Source organism: Eulemur rufifrons, chromosome 7, assembly GCF_041146395.1.
Source record: "Eulemur rufifrons isolate Redbay chromosome 7, OSU_ERuf_1, whole genome shotgun sequence".
Taxonomy (NCBI): domain Eukaryota; kingdom Metazoa; phylum Chordata; class Mammalia; order Primates; family Lemuridae; genus Eulemur; species Eulemur rufifrons.
In genome coordinates, this window is record NC_090989.1 from 137,535,423 (window position 1) to 137,552,387 (window position 16,965).

Genomic DNA, 16,965 nt, shown 5'->3' on the forward strand with positions numbered 1-16,965 from the left:
GTGCCCACCTTTGTTCTTCTTTCCACGTGGGGCAATTGCTTGAGACAGCACCAAGGTAAGGCGTCCACCTTTGTCCCTATGAGAGCCAGAATCCCTATGTACCTAACACTTCTTTTTTTTCCATCTTGAATCTACTATAAAATATAAAACAATACAAGTTTAAGGATAAATAGCATCTACTACTTTGCCTTAGGATTGGCAATTGTTATGGATTGGTGGAATGATAGCATACTGGCTTTATTTAAAGAAAGCAACTGTTCTTTAACACTACCTCATGGTTGCTGTGATATCTTTTTTCTGACACCACTGTGAAGCCAAATGTGTGTTTTTCTCTGACATCAAATGCATGTTGTTTTAGCATAACAATTCTCCAATTCTCTAACATCAACTAGGTGTCCTACAGTCCCATTTAATTTTGACACTTAACTGCCTGGAATGATTGTCAAACTCCACAGGTGTGAGGGCTCAGTTCCTTGCTAGCTGCAAATGGGGTGCCCAGGCTGCCTGCACTTCGGCCCCGCCAACTACAAATGTGGAAATTCCCACAACCTCCTCTTCTCAGTTCAATAACTCATCAGAATGACTCACAAAAACACTTACTTATGTTACCAGTTTACTATAGAGGATACAACTCAGGAACAGACAAATGGAAGAAATGCAAATGGCAGGAGAAAGGACCTGTAGCTTCCATGTCCTTTCTGGGCTTATCATCCTCCCAGCACATTAATGTGTTCACCAACCTGGAAGTTCCTGAACCTTGCATTTAGGGGTTTTTATGGAGGTTTCATTATGTAGAAATGATTGATTGGTTAAATCATTGGTCACAATCTTCAGGCCTTCTCCATTCCTCAGAAGTCAGAGAGTGGGGCTCAAAACAAGTCTCAACCCACTAATCTTGTCTTGGTCTTTCTGGTGACCAGCCCCCATCCTGAAGTTATCCAGAGGTCCCACCCTAAGTGACCTCATCAGTGTAAACTCAGATGTGGTCAAAAAGGGTCTGTTGTGAATAATAAAAGACATACCTATGACTCAGGAAATTCCAAGGGTTTTATGAGCTCTATGCCAGGAACCTGGGACAAAGACCAAACATATGTTTTATTACATTACAGTTGCCATGCGGAAACATGGGTCACACCATCCCATCTTTCAAGAAGTGTCAGAAATTCAAATTTTCACGTGAAGTCTCTCAATTTTTAAATTTTGACAACCATTTCAAATTTTCCAAAACCTTTTTGCCATCCAAACAAAACATACCTGGAGACTGGATTTGGCCCATGGTTTCCAGTCTAGGAGACCTGACATAAAACTCCAAAACAGTAGTTTTCAACCCTGGCTGCACACTGGAATCACCTGAGTAGCTTTGAAAACTTTGTGCCTGGGCCTTATGCCAAAACCATTAAGTCAGAATCTCCTGGGCTGGGCCTCAGAGATTGGTAGTTTTAAAAAAATAGTTTCCTGATAATTTTAGTGTACAGTGATTTTTAAAATAAACTTTTTATTTTAGAATAAGTTTACATTTACAGAAAAGTTATAAAGATGACATAGAGTTCCTATATACCGCACACCCAGTTTCCCCCACTAGCACCTTACATTACTATGACACATTTTTCAAAATTAGGAAACTATCATTAGCATATTACTATTAACTAAACTCCAGACTCTATTTGGATCTTACCAGCTTTTCCATTAATATTCTCCTTATGTTCCAGGATCCAATCCAGGGTACCCTATTTCATTTCGTTTTTCTATCTCACCAGCCTGCTCTGATATTTGACAATTTTTCAAGCTTTCTTTGTTTTCCTTGAGTAGTATTGATCAGGTGTCCTGGAGGATGTCTCCAGACCCGGTTTGTGTCATGTTTTTCTCATGATAGGACTCATATTGTGTATGGGTTTTTGGAAAGAATACTACAAAGGTGAAGTGCCCTTCTTGTCACATTATATCAGGGCATATCCCCATTTTTGAAAACAACTGCTCTAGTTAATAGCAGCTGGATGGGGTGGAGATAGCAGGACCCATCCTGCTTCAGAACAGATTGAAGTAGATCAGTCAGTAGAGGAAATCAGGAGGGATGACATGAGGCCAGCAATGAAACTGCCTCTCTTCCAAATAAACCATCTAAATTAAGGGTCAAGAGACAAAGGTTCTCTTCCAGGCTTAGGCGTTAACTAGTCTTTAGGGAAATTAACCCACAGTCTTCTAGTGTGAGTATTTTCATTAGTATAACATATAAGTTAGATATCTGAGGCCAGTTCTAGTCCAACAATTATGTAATTCTAAAACTCTGGAGTGGGTTTTCATTAGTCAAATATTGTCTAAAGTTCCATTTCCTGAGAGGAATATATTGTAACCCTGAGCAAGACATCTCTAAAACGTCTGGGTTTCTGCAAGAGAGGATGGAAGGGAGGCCACTCCACTTCACTATTTGGCATCTATGACACTTGTATCCTAAGAATGTCAGGCACCTGGCAGGAAGAAAACAAGTTACAAAAACTAAGAAAAAAATACAACTCATTCATTCATCTTTGTTCCTAGGACTCACTGTTATTCCTTCTATTAGTTACAATGGATTAAGAACTAAATGACATAATTTGTTTTTGAAATGTCAAAAGGAGCGCATATTTTAGTACTTTTAAAAATCTTTTAATGTTGACCCTCTGTATAAATCTTACTAGAAATGAGGATGACTGGTTTACAACATTGGATACTCTAAGTTGCCAATAATTTGTACAGAGCCTGTGATTGCAAAACCACAAACATTTCACAATACTGGAAACCTCTAATTAACCACAGTAAGTGATATGGTAGATTTGTTTTAAATACATGGTTAATAATGCTTCTTGCTTTAAGATCACAAACTGAGATTCTATGCAGGTGAGAAGGGTAGGCTGTAAATGGTTTTGCAAAGTACAGTTTCACCCCTACATCTGCATGTTAAGTCTGACCCAGAACATTCTGCTAATATTGGATCAGTCTCTCATCTGACATAATTTGCCTGTGGGAATTGTATTGGCTGTGAGACTAGCTCTTCTTAGTAGCTGTTGTTAAATGAAGCAGCAGCAGCAGAAGAAACACAATTCTGTGGTGTGTTTCAAATGACTGAAGCCAGGTTCCTAGGCACTGAGACAAGAAAGAATGTCAAACAGAACCTGTAATGTGTATTTGTATTTAAACATCAGACCTAACAGAAAACCCTGAAGCTTTATACAATGATTGGAGCCTTGTAAGAACCTAATTAATGTATTGTCAGGTGAATGGTTGGCCTGGCACTTGAGCTGTTCTGAGAGACACAAGGGGGTTCAGGTACCACCTAGGAAAAATAGATGCAGTTGTAGTGATTCAGTGGCCCGTCTGAAAGGAACATATAAAGGCAGCTGTGTCTGGTATGCTGTCTTTTCAGACTCACTTGATAATGCTAGTGTCAGTTTCAACTGAAGCGTGTGCCAGATTTCAGATAGCTTGAGCTGGCATTTCAGAGCAGTTAATTGTGAAACTTGAGAAGAAAATGGGCACATTCTTCCTAAGATGGCTACTCAAATACAGTCTCTTTCCCCCCAGAGCTTTCTGGGTCTCACTTTTGTTCTCTTTCCACATAAAATGCATGAGGAACACTGAGTCTTTTCCCCTTGGCAGCTCCTATATTGCCATCTTTGCTGGGACTGCTTTGCCTTGTTAAAATGTGCCCCGTGTATTAAAATGAAATTGTCACTGCTGGGTGGTGCAGCATAACATGGTTTGACACTAAGCGCCGGCAGCTACAGAAAACAGACTTTTATTGCATTTATTCTTTCAGAGAGGAGAGTCTCTAAAGGCTCACAGCAGACATTCACTTAGTTAAATCTGAATGAACCCAAAGTGAACAATCCACGCTGCTGTCTTTGTGTTCATAGAAACAGCCCCCATCCGGCTTGATATGGCTGTAAAACAGTGTTAAGAAAAGACAGATGATCACACCTAAAATCCAGATGGGAAAACTTGAAGCTTTCAAACCAGGACAAAAATATTTTAAGTGGGTGGAGTGGGTTAGCCACCTGATTTTCTTCTTTAGCTTCTCTGTATTCCCTCAAATACATTATGTAGAATCAACGAGCACACACACACACACACACACACACACACATCTAGTTTCAGTCTTCCTTTAGAATTCCATGTCATTTTAAGACAAAGAGAAAAGATTTGATTTGTAGGGCTCTTGCAAGCAAACGTTAGATTCTTAACTGCCTTTTATCTAGATGAGTACCCAGAGAGAGATTGAACAGGGAGGGGGCTCTGGGGCATAAACTTTTCATTCTGTAGCTTTCCTGGAATAAAAATTCCATAAAGTAACATCTGTAGTAATTAAGGGCTTACATTTCCTCTGCCATTCATGTCTCTGTTAGGAGGGAAGGTTATTTTCCCTAAGAGACAATAGTAGATCCTATGGGAAGAGAGAAAGCAGAGTTAGAATTCTTTTGTTCCTAGAAATGAAAGTTTCTTACTTTAAAAAACAAAGTAAACAAATTGGAAGACTTATGGCAAAAAGGTTCCACGGGAAAGAAAATTTGAAAGAGTTAGGAAAATTGTACTTAATTGTTCCTAAATATTTAGAATAGACAAAAATTTATCCTTCTTTTTTTGTCCAAACATCTTCTGATTTGGAAGAACTTGTGATTAAGCAGCAAACAAAATGCTATCTTTGTTTTTATTTTTATTTATTAAAATTACATGTTATGAAGCTCAAAGATTTTTTTTCACTTAGACTCAAATTGATTTATTCTTAAAATTTGGGTCATCCGATGAAATAAATACTGATCTTAATATTAAAATTACTTTCTCATACTCTCTTGTCATAGCAGGATCAGCTATGTAAATTATGGGGCCCAGTGAAAGATAACAACACAGATCTCTTTGTTAAAAAGTTATTAAGAAGTTCAAGACAGTGACAGCAGAACTTTATACGAAGTGCAGGGATGTTCTAAGGATGGAGTGCATACATGGTGGTCTCAAACATGGAAAATCTCTACCACTAAGCAGGCATATCAATACGGAAAGATTCATGTCCACACTTCATGGGAATGCATGTCTGAAAACAAACTGAAAAATTTGCCAGAAAATAATTACAGCTCCTCAATGGAACCAGCTGCTGATACCATCTTCAAACTTGTTGACCAGGCAATACAGATGCCCTATCTGCATCACCCAGTTTATTTCTAAGAGTTTCCAGGGTGAGCCTTTCACTGAGACTTGTAGTCTGTTCCCTCTACCCAGGGTCCAGGGAACCCAGGCCCTCCCTCCTGCCCAACTCAGCCCCACCCTAATTACTTCTCCAAAGGCCTTTCCTGCCTTCTGTGCCTCTTAGCACTTCCCTGGTTTCTAGGATTCTTCTCACATTTGAATTCTAATAGCTATAGTAAATATATATGACTTATTTGACATCCATTAACATATTTTTTTCTTATCTTGTTTCCTGTGCATGTAATATGGTCATGTAGTATGGTCCTGAAAACACACATAAAATTTAGATGTAGGAAAGTTTTATAACTTTCATCAAGGGGCTCCATTCCAAGAAAACTCATATTAAAAACATGGCAGAAAATCCAAAATTATACTTTGCCTTTCAGACAAATTTTACACGTTTTATACACATTCTTTCATGTGTATCTGTGCTGTTTTCTTGAATTCATTTTTGCCTCTAGTATACTCTTGGTAGGACTTAACTTCTTTTAATCAGAACTAATCCTTTAATTTTTATCTTCCCCACCCAATGTTATAAAATAGTAAAGGCCAGATGTAATTCATTATTTAGAAAATGCCGCAAATACTAATACTGCCAGAATTGACATTATGATGGTATGGCTCAAAATCTTCATTCTTTAGATTGTTTGTGAGATGCCAAAATTTGGCACAAGAACCCCAATTTGGGAATATTGATATCTAGTATGAAAAAAATAGGAGATTGTCCAAAATTTAAAATTAAGACCTGAGGTTTGTATATTTATATATTCCTTCAATATGTAGGATTCCAGATAACTCTTTCTGGGTTTCTTTCAATGCAATGGGTTTTCAATAAAAAGTCATGGTATTGATGACTACAGTACTGTACTAATCTCTCCTTTAGGCTGCAAGCTGTTCAGATAAAACACATCTCCTCAACTTACTTTGTGGAGTCCCTCAGCAGTGTAGTTTAGTAGTTATAGTACAGGTGTTAGTGCTGGGTAGGCGTCAGTTCAAATCCCAACTCTACCACTTATTAGAAAGGTAGTTTATCTCTCTAAGCCTCAGTGCCCTCATTGATGTGAAAGACATAACAAGACCTACCTATCAAGTTTGCTAATTCAGTCATTCAGCAGACATTTATTGAGTACTTTCTTTTAAAAAAAATTTTTAAAGCCTCCCAGAATACTAAGATTACAGGTGTGAGCCACCACACTGCACCTGGCCTCTATGGAGCACTTTCAATTGCTAAATATCATTGTGTTAATTAAGTAAAATAATGCCTTAGGGTTACCTCTGGATGAGGGCTCAATACAGAGTCATCCACAAGGCAACTTTCCATATAATGAAAGATGCTTTCTCAGCAATGATGGGTTTGTGACGTTCTCCTATCAATCTGTCCATTGTGGTTGTTACAACAGTTGACACTTGGGTAAATTTCTCAAATTAAGCTTTCCCATGGCTTTCTTGTTCTCCTTTTCTTTTTTAGTTCTTTTTTTTTTTTTTTTTTTTGGATACGTACAACTTGACAATAGTGTATGATCCCCTGTTTACTTTCTTTTTCCAGAATGGAGTCTACTGAAAAATGTGAAGTGGTAATTCAACATTTTAATGGAAAATACCTGAAAACACCACCAGGCATCCCAGGTAAGAAATGCCATTAATAAATCACTAAATAGTGCCTAAGATTATTGCTCTTATTAGAATGAGTACATAGTAAAGCCCTTCTTGGTCACTGGGATGGAAAAGTTTGCTTTTGTGAATTTTTTTTGAAAATATTATGTAGCAACTCACCTTTTTCAAAAGCTTTTTGGTAATTCTTCTTTGGCCTTTTCTTAAATCCCTGCTGTTAATTCCCAAAAGTGGATTAGAAGAAAACCATAGCAAAGAATGATGTACTTGAAGTGAAAGAAGTTAATGACTCTTATCATTAGTATTGAAAATCTGATTTCTAAATTACAAAATATCTACGTAGTGATAGTCACAGGTTGATGCCGGGGCCCAAAGGTTTCTTACCAGTCTGTGACAAGAAAAATATAGAAAGTGAGAGTAAGCATTTAGAAAATTTTATAGCAATTTCAACTGTCATGAAATCTGAGGGCATAATTTTATATTTTACAAAAATACCAGTTACTGACACATCGGAAATTTTAAAAAATACTGTCCATTCATCAGAGAGAGTTTCAGAAGCTCCAGTTTAGACTATCCCAGAACATTTTATGTTTTCCAAGGCAAAATTCTTAAAATTTTATACACTTCATAACTTTATACTATTAAGAATTACATTCAACATAAAAGAATTATATTCAGCAAAAAAGAATCATATGTATCAAAGCTACAAAAGCCTCACCTTGATATTAATCTGGCAGTAGTATTTAATATTAAATATGTAAATTTATTTTATTTTACTTTATTTATTTATTTATTTATTTATTTGAGACGGGGTCTCACTCTATAGCCCTGGTTAAAGTGGAGTGGTGTCATCATAACTCCCTGCAACCTCAAACTCCTGGGCTTGAGCAATCCTCCTGCCTTAGCCTCCTAAGTAGCTGGGACTACAAGTGCATACCACCACATTTGGCTAATTTTTCTATTGTTTATAGACACAGGGTCTTGCTCTTGGTCAGACTGGTCTTAAACTTCTGGCTTTAAGTGATCCTCCCACCTTGGCCTCCCAAAGTGCTAGGATTACAGGTGTGAACCATCATGCATGGCCTAAATTTTTAAATATATCTTATTCATTTAAAAAATTAAAGATTGAATGAAATGCTAAACTAAGAAAAATTACAACGAATAAATATCTGACTAATGAATGTTGGTTTATTTGTTGCTCATTTGTTTATGATTATTCGCAGGGGGAAAAAAGGCGACTTCTTCAGTCTTACAGTATTTACTTTTTGGTCTTTTTAAGCTGGATTTCAATAGTGTTTACTATATAATGCATCTATTATTTAAAATCCACTAGAGAGTTTAGGGGCTGGGCATTGTAGTTCCTTAAAATATATTGAGGTTATATAGAAGAGGAAGTGTGAGCCGAGCATGGTGGTGCATCCCTGTAGTCCCAGCTACTCAGACAGCTGAGACAGGAGGATTTCTGGGAGCCCAGAAGTTTGAGGGTGTAGAAAGCAATGATCGTGCCTGTGAATAGTCACTGCACTCCAGCTGAGCAACACAGAGAGACCTTGTCTCTAAAAACAAAACAGAACTAGGAAAAAAATAAAAAACCTGTGAAAAGCCAGGGGTCCTTTTGTGACTCGCTTGGTTTGGGGAAGATGTTGGGGATGCAGAAATGACTAACACTTGCATGATATGGAAAACCCAAAGTAGCAGATCACTAGTTAATCAGTGAGCCAACGTAGAGTGAAGACTGTGTCTCGATTTTGTTAGCTTCCATGTGAACGTTCCCTTGAGAACCAACTGTATTATGATCCAATTGGAGACATATGGTGTTGTTAAAAAAAGAGTTAGCAGTTTTCATCTCAGCATGTAAGCTGCCCTCACATTTTAGGAGAAATACTTTTTTTTTTTGGTTAGCATAAACAGACATTTTAAGACACTTTATTCAGACTCGTCATTGAATAAAAGGAATTGCATTGTTAGTGGATTTTCCTCTTATTTATCCCACTTTATCCAACAGATGCCTATCTCTCTCTATATGTAGAAGGCATTCAGACTAGTTGTAAATGTGTTGTTATATAAAAAATTCAAAAATGAGGACACTGTAGAAATTATTGTTGATTCAAGTTTTATCACAGGTCTCAATTTGTCAGAGTTCTTCCTTTTTGTAAAAAGACATATTGAAATCTTTCTCGCTCTGATTGATTTCAAAGTATTTTATTTGGTTTTCCCCATAGAACATACCACTGACTGATACAATTTAATGCTGAAGACAAAGAAAGTCACTACAAATCCCCAAATGTCTGGGCATCCTTCCAGAATATGCAGGCTATAATATTAACCTATCTAATATCATAGCTACACCCAATGGAAACATTGTGAATAGCAAGAACTGGGTTATAAGTTTCTCATTCTTATCTTGTGGGAGTAAGAAAGGCAAAATGATTATGCCAGTTATACAACTCTTAAGAGAGATAACTTTCTGCTTCTGAGATTTGTACTCAACATAATAGAGTTAAGTATGTAATATTGATCATCATCAGTACTTGAATTTGCTTATTTATACATCACTTTGGAAGTTAAATAGAGTATAATAAAGGCCTCAAATGCTAACCGAAGACATTTAATCTTTGATACTTAAATTTGATGTGAAATAAAACAGAATGTAATATAAGATATGGATATTTTGAAAGCTAAAGTATTAATATGCCCTCATTGGGTATAATTACTAAGCCATGACAAGTATAATAAAATTTGGGTGTATGATGTCTGCCTTTATTGGTCCTCATTGCTTATTTCTTGGGGATAGTTGAAATATTTCAGAAATCATATCTTAATCCAATATTCTATCCCATCTTTAAGACAGAGAGTAGGATATCATTATGAGCCCTGACGTCAGATATTGTGGTCATTCTTTTTAAAAAGTGATCAATTTCCTAACCTTTTTTAATACTCTAAATCTTGCCCTTGCTTGTGAATGCACTAAGTAAAACCAGCTGTAATTAGTCTGACCTACAGACAACTAAAATAGAATTCAAAAAATTTGAAAAAATCCCAGTGTTCTGCATTATCAAGATTAAGCATCTTTAAATTTAACAGTTTGTGGCTTTATAGAACAGCACATCGGTGGTTTCAAGGCATTGCTTTAGGTCATGTGAATGAGGGACCTGCAGTGATACATTAATGACCTGAGATCCTTGGGCCCTAAGAAAGCTATTGAAAGATTTAGTATTAAATCAAACATCTTCTTCTCATACTACAGCCCTGCTTTTAATCTTACTCTAAGCAAGTACAGACCAATTACCGCCATATGCACATTGCTTACTTCTCTATGGAGGGATAACTTGGGGAAATGTGTCTGTGTTTTGGCAAATATAGTGTCATTTCAATTTTTGTCACTCTCGACAATAAACATTACTCTTAAAGGAGAGGCAATGCTAATTATTTTCCCTAGGTGATTATCTAGTGTCCAAATCTCCTATTATGTAATTTCTATAAAAGAACAAGGAAAAAAAATCTACTTTGACCTAAAACTTTGACATTGATCTGAATTTCAAATTCTAGAAACATCATCATTAAGGACATTTACAAGGACGTACAACATTGGCCACATTTATGTTGCTGCCCCCATTTTTATTTGAGTCATTATACAAATAATTTGCTCATTAAATATGATCTATGTTGGTATTGGGTTCTAATTCCTGACAGATTATGTGAGTTGGAAGGATATTTTGTAGATATTTTCTTTTAGATTGCGGTTTCTCTCTCTGGGCTTCCCTTTTTTATTCATAAAGGTCTATTTTTTAATGAATACATCATGGATCAGTATGGCCTATTAGTATATCCCAGAACTATCTCTGTTTACTCTAGATTATAATGTTATCCCCAGACTTTGGTTACCTGGATCAATGAAGCTAGATACATATGCCAAAAATCAAATTATTGAATACTAGCATATAAGAAGTTAACGAAGATCAGGCATTAGTGTTGCTACTGACAGATGAGAAGGAGAGGCCAAAGGCGTGTGTTAAACAGCGTTGATCATTTGAGTGTTGTAGCCATCAGCAGAAAGAGATCATCCAGTATTTTCTCCCTCCCCTAGAGGGAAAAGAAAACACAGCGTTCCATAAATGTTGCATGTCCTACATATCGATCTTGATGTTTTCTGGACAAAATGAAGGATCATTAGTTGCTTGTCTGCCTAACCCCAGACATTTCTTTGTCCCGTAATGAATTGCACAGCAATGTAGTGGAGCCCCAAAGCGTTCCATTTTCAAACCTCTGGCAAAAGCAAAGGGTTAGTTCCCAGACACTTCAGGGATCTGTGGGGCATGAACTTGAAAGGCTGGCTTTCAAAGAGCCCCCAGAGCAGAGTGATGCACCATGCGGAAAAGGCTTCCACGTGTAAGGACATGTATTGATGAACAGAACATGCAGGCTGTTTGTAAAAAAAATAAATCATGTTTTGCTTTCAAACTAGACTTTTGCCTGTAAGCACATGTTCCTACCAGTGGAGCAGTCTTTCCAGAAGAAAATGGAATAACCTACTTCTGGTATGATTTTCTTACTCTTTAGATAATTGTTTCTAATGCTAATGAAACTCTTTAAGAAACAGGGAAAATTTGAAAGAGACAAAGAGATTTCACCACATTTAGTTTTAACAAATCTTGTGACCAACAGGAATTTGGACAAATAGTTAAGTATTAGAGGAATCATTTTTCCAGTAAATAAAATAAAACTTGTATTCCTTTTTGATGCTTTGACATAGTAAATTTACTGTTGTGTTCTTATGTAAATAAAAAATGTGTATTGTTGTGTATATGTATGAATACTTCATGAAAGCATGCAAGGAAAAAAATTACAGTATGAGATATTTTTTTGAACAAGGAAAAATTTTTGTTTAAATTTAACATTTCTGTTAGAGTAAAATATTGACAACATATTTAATTGCAATTTGTATTAAAATACATAGTTTAAAAATCTGAATATTTAAGCAATAGATTCACAAATTTTTATCAGTGGGAAATGTGGCAGAGACTCACAATCCGTGTCTCCTCAGTGGTCCCAGTCTATTAAGTTCACAAATAAAACTATAGTCGAGGAAGAGGTAACAAATAGAAAAATGCTATAGTGTATGCCTTAAGGCTGAAGGTTGCCCACCCCTGGTAGTTTGGCAAAAATATATCTTTATTGTCTGCTCAGGTGAAGCACTGCCCGACTCTAAGTGTTTCATCTTTGTGAAACTAAAACATCATTTGCAGAAAAGACTTTGTGAATCCCCAGTTAGATATTAGTTTAGGTTTCTCATTAGTGAGAGGATTTTTGCAATACTTAGGAGTTACTGTCTGTGAAGCTTCTGATTTTTAATGTTAATGCCTTCTAGATTATTTCTACATAGCAAACACATAGCTGCTTCATGATGAAACAAACACCTTTATAATATTAGTGAACTTCACAGAGCAGCTGGACACCTTTGTGGTTAATGGAGTCCTAGAATTTGTGTGAATTCTATGGAAATTTGTTTGGTCAATCATTTCTTGACCTTTCCATGGAGCCACGTCTGATATTGTGAAAGTAACCACGTTATATGTTGATAACTGATTAGATATAGGAGAAAGAAAGCAGAGATGATTATAGTTCTAAATCTGGATGCGAAGCTAGATAGAGAAGGGGCAAGGATTCATCTTCAGGAGAATAGAAATAATTGGAATGGGTTTTGTGCCCATTGCTTATCCGCTCTGCCCACCTGTGATTTCAGTGGCAGATGACATTGCGGTCTCCATGCACCCTGGAAGCATCTCACCTCAGGTGTCCATCTCATTTCTTCATTTTTCCACGTCAAGACAAAATCTGTAAAAATCTTGCTCACACACACACAAGTCTTCTGTAACCTTTAGGGGAGTTATCACCCCCTGGGATAACCCTCAATCAATGGAGTATGGGAATCACTGGATACCACTGAGCCTCTCATCCTTTGGAGGGACAATTCTGAGTCACATTCCATGGGGTTTTTTGAGAAGTTGCCCATAGTGGTAATAAGCTCAGTGAGACACCCTTTATTGGCATTTTTTTTTTCTTCCCTTTTTTTCAACAGATCTGCTTCCTAACATCAAATCCCAATTAAACTATCTCATCCCAGGCTCTGCTAATGCAAATTAAAATTAAGGTTCTAGTGATTGTGTTGGGGAACGACTTTTTGATTCAAAACTTATAGCTGTAGAGGAAGGTAGACCTAGCTAAAGTGATGAAGTGAATTTCATGATCTAAATATACTGTTTTTATGACTTTTTTTGTTAACAGCAGAGATTACAAACCATACAGTAGAGTTGATGAGGGTGAATATTAGTGGTAGTAGGCAGGTGTAAGCCAGAGTTTAAACTTAGCAAGAGATGCATGGAGAAGATAGGGACGAGGTGCCAACAACGGTGTGGCTGGCCTCAGAGCAGTTGAGAACATAAAGAGGTGGATGGCTGATGAAAATAGAAAATTTTTAGAGCAGTCAAAATGCCAGCAAAGTGAAGGGAAGGGAAGGTGCAGGTGTTGAACATTATCATCACAGAGAAGATTTTGGTCTTGGATAAAGATAGAGTGATGGACATCGGCAATGAGGTCCACTGGCTGGCTGGCAAAGTGAAGATGATCTTTAGCTGAACAATTGGAGGCTTCTGATTAGAAGGTGGGAAAGTCTTTCAATAATATTTTAGATTTTATTATATAATCTCACACTTCCCTTGATTTTCTCCTGAAGTTCTAAACTTGGTAGGAACAGGTTAAAAAGTGTGAACAATGGTGAAGTGATTTTTTAAAAAATTTATCTGATTCTGAGTTTTCCAAACTGGGTTTTTTTTTTTCATTTTTGTAGCTTTAAGGGCTGTGTGCTTAGCGCAGTGTAAGTTCTCAGTAAATATTCTTTGGAGTTGTACAATTCCATGGATTGAGTAACCCTCAGACTTACATTTGCTTTTAATAAACTTCCTGAGGGTGTGTGAGGGATTCGTAGCTCTGGGTAAACAAGCATGCAACCAACTTGGGGAAAACATTAGGGAGAATCCTTAAATTAAAAAAAAAAAATGATAAAAATTCTCTCCAGCATATGAATATGTAAACAGAACAGAAAAGAAAGAAGTTTACAAGAATAAGAAACTTACTTGAGCAAGATTCCAGTTACTTTTTTAAAAGCCTTATTTTTCCAAGACTGCTTTTCAAGGTGTCATGCTGGAGGCCTAATTGTTATTTCTTTAAGGAACTCATTCTTGAACAGTGCAATGAAATGATGAATTCTGCTTTCTGACATAGCAAATGGTCTTGCCTAATTATATTGAAATAATGTTTTTATCTTTACTTTTTACCACTGAAGCTAGTTAAGCACTATGATTATGCTAATCTTTCACTTCCTTTTGTTCTTCTTCTTCACATAAAAATCTTGAGAATAAACAAAAAACAATTTCCTGGTCTATGCTTTTGTCCCTTTTGACATAATGTTGTTGCTTCTCCCTGCCTAGAGAAAGTACCACATTAGCTTATTATTCCTATTATAATGTTATCATATAACATAATATAGTCTATAGTTTTTTTATCAATAGGATATGGTTAATACATTTTTGGCCATACCTTTTCTATAGTTATGTGTAAACCATCAATGAGTAGTGGCAGAATTTGTCTGGAGTCTAGATGTGGTTCCAGGATCCAATCGTTTAAAGTAGTCATAATTTTGTGGGCGAGAGAAAAGGGATGCAGAGGTTTTCTGTACATCTCCAAAATCATGAACTATCTTCATTACAATTTCTAAAATAGTAACTCCATTCAGGTCTGCACAAATTTCTGAACTGAAGATTCCACACTAAAATCTTCCAAAATAAATGATAAAACCTTAATTTTATTTCTAAGACCCTGTTGGGCTTTGCTTTCTGTCAGCATCACTAATGAGTAGTTAAACCATTTAGTGTCTGTTCCAATGAGTCCTATTAGCAAGCAAAGAGGGTTGAGTGGCTTAAGACCAATTAAGACACAAGCCAGGGAAACCAAACTGAATAATTAAGTGCTTAGTGCATTTCAGAGTCTAGAATTTCATTTAATAGAATTGATTTAAAAACACATTGTGACCAACTTTTAAATAAATGGATAGTATTCTGAATTGCTACTCTCTCCCAGTAACTGTCAAAAAGCCTGTCATACACACAACTCATTATTTATCTAATTTTTTAGAATGAAAAGCCTGAAACACTTAAAATATTTTAAGAAGAATATGAATGAAAACATTCATTAGGCAAGCTCTGAACCAGTCATCATTTGTTTATCTTATTAGCTACTTCCTCTGATTTCTTATGTCTTTAAGCCCTGCATGATGAATCAATTATATGACTATTATTTTAGTCATTTTTCAGTACAAAAAGACAAATCTTTCATAGGAAATTGGCATGCTTATGGCTTTTTCTAGACCTCATGAATTTCAAAGACACATTTGTCCCATTAGATTGTGGGTTTTTCTAAGAAAGGACTTTGATGTTTATCTCTCATTTTCCTTAAACGATTACTCTACAAACTCTTTGAATACAACTCTTTGATTTTACCTTGCTGTTTGTTTCAAGCATCTAATCCAATGCCTGGCACAGCACAATACTAATGATCATTTGTTAAACAAATAAGTAAATATCTAGTTGTGGTAGGCAGAATAATAGTCCTCCAACGATCTCTAAGTCTTAATCCCCAGAACCTATAGATATGTTAAGTTAAATGGGAAAAAGGAATTAAGTTTGCAGCTGGAATTAAAGTTGCTAGTAAACTGACCTTAACATAGGGAAATTATCATGGATTACCTGGGTGTGCCCAGTGTAATCACAAGCATTCTTAAAAGTGGAGGAGAAAGGCAGAAGAGGAGGTCGGAGTGATGCAATGTGAGAAGGACATGAGCCACCACTGTTGGCCTTGAAATTGGAGGAATATGGGCAGCCTTTGGAAGTGAAAAAGGCAAAAATTGAATCGTTCCCTAGATCTTCCGAAATAAACTCAGCCCTGCTGACACCTTGATTTTAACTCCGTGGGATTTGTTTCAGACTTCTGACCTACAGAACTGTAAGATAGTAAATTTGTGTGATTTTTGCCTCTAAGTTTTTGATAATTTGTTACAGCAGCAACTGAAACTAATATACTAGTACAGAACTTGTTTTAGCTGAATATCATCCAAACTATTCCTATAGTAAATTATTAAATAGCCTCTAAAGAACTCTCATAGTTTCTCCTAATTTTTAACTTCTTCATGAGTACTACTAAAGAAAAAATTATTCAGTAATACTTATTAAAGCATAGCAAGAAAGACTTTTTTTAGGACCATGGCATTAGGTACAGGGATCACTGCAATAAGGTCTTGCAGTGGGGGAGAGAGATTAAGCCCAACGCTAAATATAGCATGGGAAAATAAAAATTTATAGCCAAACAGCAGCATAGGTATCAGTGGATGGAAAATTACTAACAGGAAACATCAGGGGTAAGAGAAATTCTGGTTAAACTAACCAAACAGGATTCTTGCTAATGACAGGCCAGGGTCAGGCATCACCTGGGGAATGTTGGAGGATGAGGAACCTGATCAGATATTGAGGATAATCAGATACTGAGGATGCAAGATTCTAGCTAAACTGACTTAGATGAGTTCTTTTACTAAAACTGGATTTTACAGAAAAGTCCACAGACGAGCCTAAGAAAAGGTTCAGAAGGCTGACTATTACTTAGGCCAAGCAGAGAATCTTTGTCAGTATCATTTAGGTAGTTTGTTCATATGTTGAACAGGAAAGTACTATCCTGTTAATTATTTTAACTTCACAGTTTCTCTATACCTTCTCATGAGGATATATTAGAATAAAAAACTGTTAAACATCCAAAAAGAGAGCCTTTGGTGGTCCTTATATCTCAGAGCACATTGTTTTGACCTAAAGAAATAAAATATTAACTTAAACCAGCTGGTACCATACAATATGCCATAAAAGTATACCAATTGCAAATCTAAATTCAGGCAAATGTGTATCTCTTAGTACTCAACCCTAATACTTGCTTTCAATAATGCCTATTATTGAAAAATTATTAGGGCTTATAATAACAAAGTAGAACTCATCACGGTTATAATCATCTTTAAGTTTTAGATGATTATATGTATATATAAAA

At 36.2% G+C, this 16,965-nt stretch overlaps 1 protein-coding gene across 5 annotated transcripts in view; it reads left to right on the top strand.

Moving 5' to 3' along the window:
- Positions 1 to 16,965, top strand: part of RBMS3 (RNA binding motif single stranded interacting protein 3) — a 649,837-nt gene that overhangs the window by 420,429 nt on the left and 212,443 nt on the right. For all 5 annotated transcript variants that reach the window (XM_069473343.1, XM_069473346.1, XM_069473344.1 and 2 more), the window contains exon 6: positions 6,761 to 6,840. In XM_069473343.1, the coding sequence (XP_069329444.1) occupies positions 6,761 to 6,840 (80 nt within the window). The remainder of the gene's footprint in view (positions 1 to 6,760; positions 6,841 to 16,965) is intronic.